Below are 7,270 nucleotides of genomic sequence, written 5' to 3'. Positions count from 1 at the left end.
CTGCAGAGCGTTCCCGTCCGGGAGCGGCGTCCCGGAGGCCGGCGTCGGGCCAGGAGCGACCCGCAGGACCCGGGCCGCAGAGAAACGCCCCAGCAGGAAAGCCCCGAGTGGGCCACAGGTCTAGCCTCGCCAAGTCCCCATCCCAAAAGGTTGCATCAGGCAAGTCGAGAAAGGTACGGTCTCTGGCTGCCGGAGCTGCCCGGCCTTGGGATAGGTCACCCGTCCCAGCGGACGGGGCCATTCCGTTGGTCACCTGTTGCCGCTTCCCATCCGGGCCTAGACAACCCAGCTCCAGCCACCGGACCCTTTGTCCGCAAGTCCTGGCTCCAGGGTCGGCTCCCAAAAGTGGACCAACGCACAAACTAAGAGGTCTGGCAATGGATTCTTTCCCTTCACTGCCCACCCCAAGGGGATAACCCCAGGCAGCTCCAGGGCCACGGGCTGAGAACAGCCAAGAGGTTTTAAACGCGGCAGTCAGGCGAGTCCCAGCCAGCCTGACCCGGAGAGACACCCGCGCCCTGCGCCGCTGCGATCTTCCCTAGCTATTAGGTTAGGACTCAGGGAGGAGACCCAGCAAATCAGAGGCCACGTAAAGCAGTTTTTGACTGAAATTAGAGTGTATTTATTTGCAGCAATCCTTTAACAATGATCAAATTTTGACAACAAGCAATAGCAATTACTGCTAAGTGTTGCCTCTAGATAGGAGCGGCAGATAGCAGGAAACTGTATTATCTCGAAAACAAACTGAAAGGCCCTGAATGTCTGTAATCAAATCGCCATCTCTCCAAAGTCTGATTGACAGGGCAGATCACCCTAAGATAATGAATTTATTACATTTCCTGGGTTATTTACAAAGGGGGAGGGCCAATCTGGGTTGCCCCCTAGGTTTAACTGTAAATTAACAAGAAAAAATGGATTGAAAAGAAACCACCCTAGACTAAAATGTTCTGCTCTTCTCTCCTTCCTTCTTATTGCTTTAAATCTTTTTTTAAAAATAATTGTTCTACAAACATACCTTCTAAAATAGTTTCCCAGAGATTAAATATCCCTTTCCAACCCACAGTATATATATATATATATATATATATATATATATATATATATATATATATTTTAAATCAACCCTTCTATGTAATACATGAAGGATTGTAAATGTGGATGAGTTATATACATACATTTAAAAACTGGTTTATTTTTCCTCTTACAAAGGAGTGAAATTAATAGGCAAAATATCCAGCATTTGGCTCACGGGGATGTATGTATAACAGACATCACGATTTTCTAATGTGATACACAAGCCAAATATTCATCTGTGTATATCTGGAGGAACATTCACATATCTCTACACACAGGTAGCACTGTGGTAACACTGCTGCTGATTCATGGGCTTAGAATTTCCAGATCATGTTCTGTCCTTACTGAAAAAAATATATTAGTGTATATGCCAACTCAGATCTGTTTAGGAAAATATCTTTTGACTAGCCACAAAGCAAGCTGACTATATAGTACATTTTGCAGAAGATGCTGCAGGAAAAAAAAAAATCTAAACAAAAAGAGACTTTTATTTGACAAGGAATAGTCCGAGGGTTTCTCCATTTTTCAGCTATTTAGGAGGAGAATAGGTCATTTCTCATGTTTTAATCTGAAATCTTTTTTTCTTATAATAATTAAGGTTGTATTAAAGTATCCAGACATATAGATCTCATTCAAACTGAATGGTAATTTATTAATAAACAAAACAATGAATATGTTCAACAAAAAGAAAAAAAAGATGATAGAATAAGATTAATACAGTTTCCCTTTTTATAATGAAAAAAAAAGCACAATTTAAAGTTTCAGGCAATTTAACGTCAGGTTTTGGAAACACTTTCTGGCGTTTGGTCCACGACATCCAACTACAAATTAAAAATAAATTACTATATTGCAATTTACATTTTAAAACAAGTCCATGAATAAAAAGAGAGCGATTTTCATATACGGGGACTTTCCCCCTCCTTTCAACATAGGATAAAATATCTTACAGGTGAGAGGTGGAGGAAAGAGAAGGGCAGGGGAATGGGAGAGAAAGGAGGAAAGCGTGATCTCTGAAAAGCAAGAAGAAACTTACGTGTTATCTGGAGTAACACTGTCCTTTAATAAACCATGATTTTGCTGTCTCTGTACAAAATAGTTTACCGTTTTGTTTATTTAGATAAGGCAAAGTGAAGGTGGCTCTGAATCTTTTCAGAAAATAGTTTTCTTTGTGCTGGTGAGTTGAATTTTTGGAGGGATTCTGTTCGCTGGTTTGGTGAATGTTTTTCGAGGTTTTCTTTTTTTTAAAATTGGATTTCTTTCTTTCTTTCTTTCTTTTTTTTTTTTTTTTGGTTTCGATTTTGCATTGATGGTTCTTTTCTGTTCCTGCTTTAGGGTTCTATTCAGTTCGACTTGGGGGGGGCGGGGGTGTCAAAACTTGCTACAGTCGTAGACGAAAGCCCCGGACGTGCGGTACAGAGACTGGCTGGAAGGGAAGGCCATCTGACAGCTACTATTCCCGTTCACCGGAGAGTTGTTCAAGCCGATCCTCTGCGACTCGAACATCTCCCGCACAGAGTGGAAGTTCTGCTGCTGGCCCGGGTAGCCCGCGGCCGCCGCCGCCGCCGCCGCGCTCGCCAAGTGGCCCAGGTCTCCGCCCGCCTGGTTCAGGTACCACGAGGTGAGGCGGCCTTGGTGGGCCGCAGGGTGGTGGCCGGTCTCCTGGCCGCCGCCACCGTGACTCAGGGACGAGGAGCTGCTGCTGGTGACTGGGGGCAGAGAGTAGTCGGGCAGGGGGTCGTCCACCGCCGAGCCGCCCGCGCCCCCCGGCGCGCCCTGCAAGTGGCCGCCGCGCTCTCCGGCCGCGTACAGGCTCATGGCCTGCAGGTTGCAGTGGTAGGTCCCGGCTCCCGCCGCGCCGCCGCCGCCGCCGCCCCCTCCGCCGCTGCCCCCGCCCGAGCTGCCGGCGCTGGAGCTCTGGCTGCAGGGGGAGCTGTAGAGAGAGCTCTGGCCAGGCGAGTAGGCGCCGAGCGCCAGCGGGGGTGCGATGCCCGAGCGCGAGGACCCGGCCGCCGAGGCCAGGAGGCCTGAGCCGAGCTCCGCGGCCGCGCCCTGCGGCGACCCCCGAAGCGACGTCATGATGTTGTCCACGCTGAAGCCCTGGCTGTGGTGCGGCGGCGGCGGCGCGGGCTGGGCGGTCGGCGGCGGCGGCGGCTGCGCGGGCTCCGCGCCGTCCAGGCTCAGCGGCCGCGCGGAAGGCAGGCTGCCCGGGGGGCTGCTCCCACTCGACAGGCTGCTGCTACTGCTGTCGGGGCTTTCGATTTTAGGCACCGCGGCGGCGCTGCCGCTGCCCAGGGCGGCGGCCGGGGACAGGGGCTGGGGCGGCGAGGGGCACGTACCGTTCTCGGTTTTGATGTCCTGGATGCGCACTGGCGGCGGCTGCGGTCCGGGCGCGGCGCCGTCGGCCTGCTCGGGCGGCGCAGGCGGGGGTTGGCGGCCGGGCGGCGGCGGCGGCGGCTCCTTGAGGTGCAGCCGGTCCTTCTCCTCCTTGTCCTTCACCGCGTCCTTCTTCTTGAAGCGCCGCCGCCGCCGCAGGAAGCTGCCGTTCTCGAACATGTTGTACGAGTCCGGGTCCAGCGTCCAGTAGCTGCCCTTGCCCGGTTTCTTGTCGTCGCGGGGCACCTTGACGAAGCACTCGTTCAGCGAGAGGTTGTGGCGGATGCTGTTCTGCCAGCCTTGTTTATTGTCCCGATAGAAAGGGAAGCGGTCCATGATGAACTGGTAGATGCCGTTGAGGGTGATCTTCTTGTCCGGGGCGTTCTGGATGGCCATGGTGATGAGCGCGATGTAGCTGTAGGGAGGCTTCACCATGTCCTTGGGCTGCGGCTGCGGCGTGTAGGGCCCGTAGGCGCGGGCCATGCCGCCCGGGTACTGCTCGGCGTGCGCCGGGTGCGAGTACACGCTCATGGGGGCCGGCATGGCGGTGTAGCCGCCCCCGGCCGCCGCCGCCGCCGCGCGGTAGTAGCTCTGCTCTCCGCCGAGGTAGGGCACCACTCCCAGGGAGTTGGGGCTGGACACGGAGTAGCGCGCCTGCATGGCCCCCGCTCGCCGCCGCCGCCCCGCGCCTCCCGCCGCCCCCCACCCTCCCTAGGCCGGCCACGCCGCGCCGGCTGCCCAGTCCGAGTCCGGGCCCCACAGAGCTGGTGCCGGGCCGCCGCGCTGAGTCCGGCTCGGCCGCCGCCGCCGCCGCCCGAAACCGCCGGCCGCGCGCGGCCTCTCCCTGCGCTCGCTCGGGCTCCTGGGGCGCCTCGGGCCACCTCGGGGTCGGTGCTAGGGGAGAGCGCCGGGCGAGGACGCGGCAAACGGCCTTGAAGGAACCCGCGGAGCAACTTCCAGGCGAGAGCGGCAGAACAGAGCCAAAACTAAAAAACAAGAAGGCGCCCTTCTCGCCACACTGCCTGCGCCTTCCAGGAGACTCTGCCCTGAGCCGCCGGCGAAGGCGGCCAAATAACCAGGGGCGGGGGGCAGCGCGCCGGCCGCCTTGCCGGGCCCCGCGTCACCTTTTTTTCAGTCTCTCGCGCGCCGGCCGCTTAAGGAAGCATTGGGAAAACTTCTGAACTTTTGAGCATCCGTCACCGAGGCGAGGACTTTTTTACGCAGTTACATTTTTTTCCGGGCAGCGGAGCCCCGCCCCACCACAGCAGCAGCAGCCAATGGTAGGCGAGAACCGCCTCTGAATGAGCCGGAGGCCGAGCCCAGGCTGCCCGCGCCCAGCTGCGGGAGGACCGCGGGGCTGACCACACGCGCGCCGGCCGCTCGGAGCCGGCACCCCTGCCCCTGCCCCTGGCCGTGCCAGGCCTGCACCCACAGCAAGATCGGCCCCCGAGCCCCAGCCGCCCGCCGCAGCCGCCCGCAGTCTCCCACCCCCGGCCCTCCGCACAGACGTCCATTGTTCTCGCAGACTTCCTGGGTCCTCCTGGGCCCCACGCAGACCCTTCCTCGGTCCACCGCTCCCAGATGTCACCGAGTCCTCGAGCCCCAACTCGGGCCGGCTCTCTCCCATTCCCTGGTCGATCTGGCTGACTCCAGTGCCGGGATTTCCTGGGCCTCTCTTCCCCTCCTTTTCCCCTCACCTTTCCTCTCTTTCCACCTCTTCCTTCCCTCTCGTCGCCAGTCTCACTCGGTTCACAGCTGTGTTCATTGGCCCTCCCACCCCCCTCCTGGAGATCCTCTTGCCCGGAGCTTGCCCGGAGCTGGGTTACAAAGGACAGGGTTTTAAAGGCTCAGTCACAACCATGCTTTTCCCGGTGGGGCAGGAGTTGTCGCCCCCACCTCGGCTTCCTCGTGACCCCTACCCAGTAGAAATAAGGGAGAGGGGATATGGGGCCTTGCCGGGATCGCTGCCCAGGTAGGCTCCGCACCCCCCCCATTTCAGGCCACCCTTGCTCCTCGTCCCCCCCCCAGGGCAGTTGGCGCCCTGAGAGTGCTTGAGGCGCTAGCTGCAGGGGCCAGGAGGCTTCCCTGCGCTCCCCCGTGGCGGGGAGGGTGAGGGGCATACGTGATCCCTCAAGTTCCCCACACGCCGCCGGGTCTTTGCCTGGTCAGGCATGTTTCGGCTCAGAGGAGGGGTCACGCTTCGGGCTCAGTGACATTAGCAGGTGTGATGACAAGAAGCAAATAAACACGTCCAAGAACTTAACGCGCCTCAGTTCAACCTCCATCTCCACACGCGCGGGGCTGCCTGCTTTGCAGATAACGGGTGTGTTGGGCGGGGTGGGGGGGGGGGGGGGATGTTCAGAATCGCACCTGCAGAACTGCTCAAGGATTCTGGGGGGATAAGCGCAGAAGGCGTATCCTTGTGCACGCCTGAAACGTACAGTTTCTGAACGACTGGAATGGGATGGGAAGAGGAGAGAGGGAAAGAAACGAAGAAGCAGGAAAAAAATCGGCCACCCTCCGCCTGCAGCGCAATTCTGCATCTTGGCAATTCTAGAAAAGACCCTCCTGAAGACTGAACACTAGATCCTTTACCAGAAGCCGGGGGTGCGGGCGGGGGGCACTGGCAAGCTTAGGAAACTGTGAGGAAGAGTAGTGTGACGCATTTAACACCTCCACTCCCCCAATTTCTGACAATCTTTAACTGCAAGGACGTGTCGGGAGCCCCTTTTGGCTTCCCAGCTGGAATCCGGCTTCTTCACTGCACAAAAATTCTCATTGTCGCTTTAGTTATTAGATATCAAAGGCGCTGACTTGTGTAGGAGGCTCAGCTCCGTGTCACTTGAACATTTAAAAAACACCGTGTTTCAGAATGGACATTTACATGGAGAGAAGAGGACCTGCTACTTCTAGAACTAGCCTGGGGGTGGGGGGTTTGCCCGGAAGTTCCGATTCCTGACGCAGCTGCCTCTTGGCCTGCTGTGCTCTTGGGGCACTTGAAACTCCTTTTCCAGGGTGTTTGCAAGGCCGGGGGCTCGGATTGGAAGAAACACTTGATTTATCAGCAGGAGGCTCAGTACTTGATGGTTCCCAAACACTTACAGAGGGAGGAAGTGGGGAGAAGACCCCCGACTTGAAAAATGAATTCATGTCCAGCCCCCATCCCTGTACCCTGACATAATCAGCCCCTTTGGCTGAGGCTTTATGGGGCGCTCTGGCTTCAGCCTGGAGGCCAATTAAGTGGTCTCCCTAAACACCCCAGCATTTGGTGAATTTGAACTTTAAACTGCATCTCCACTGTTCGCACGCGGTGCATGGACAGGAAAGCAGCAATAGCGACTCGTTTGTTTTCCTAATGTGGGAAACGCCAGCGGGCCCCCGGGTTTTGCAATGGACAGTTGTGCTCCGCCGTCGCTTCCCAGCACACCGTCTCCTGCCCTCCCCTCGCTCTCTTCCTCCGCCAGCCTAGAGAAGGGTAAACAGCTTGTTATGTAAATTGCAAATAGAATGGCGGTGGTGTTCTGGGCTCCCCGCTTTGGATATAAAAGTTACCGTTGTGAAATTAGTATCTGGCATGCGAGAAAAAATGGAGGGATGCAGTTTTATAGAGATCAACTTTCCACTGGTTTAGTTCTGGATATTCGCCAGGAAAAGATATTTGCATTTGTGTTTTATAAGCTTATTCGGAAGCAAACCTTCAGTAAACGGCTTGATTATATTTCAAGTACTTTGCTTATTTTATTATTGTTGTTAGTGGCGTTATTTTAACGTTAAGGCACAGAAGTGAAGTCTTTTGGGGGAATAGGTTAAAGTTTTTATTTTC

General features: G+C 55.7%; 1 protein-coding gene across 1 annotated transcript; it reads right to left on the bottom strand.

Annotated features, from left to right (window-relative positions):
* Positions 1 to 1,705: 1,705 nt before the first annotated feature.
* On the bottom strand, positions 1,706 to 4,107 carry FOXC1 (forkhead box C1). Its single transcript, XM_035030717.1, has one exon. It carries the CDS (start codon positions 4,105 to 4,107, stop codon positions 2,443 to 2,445), a length of 1,665 nt encoding a protein of 554 aa, XP_034886608.1. The 3' UTR covers positions 1,706 to 2,442.
* Positions 4,108 to 7,270: the final 3,163 nt, after the last annotated feature.

This window comes from Mirounga leonina, unplaced genomic scaffold, assembly GCF_011800145.1.
Source record: "Mirounga leonina isolate KUSES-001 unplaced genomic scaffold, KU_Mleo_1.0 Mir_366, whole genome shotgun sequence".
In the NCBI taxonomy this organism is placed as follows: Eukaryota; Metazoa; Chordata; class Mammalia; order Carnivora; family Phocidae; genus Mirounga; species Mirounga leonina.
Note: the sequence above shows the minus strand (reverse complement) of the source record. Positions and strands in the feature narration are given on the sequence as shown.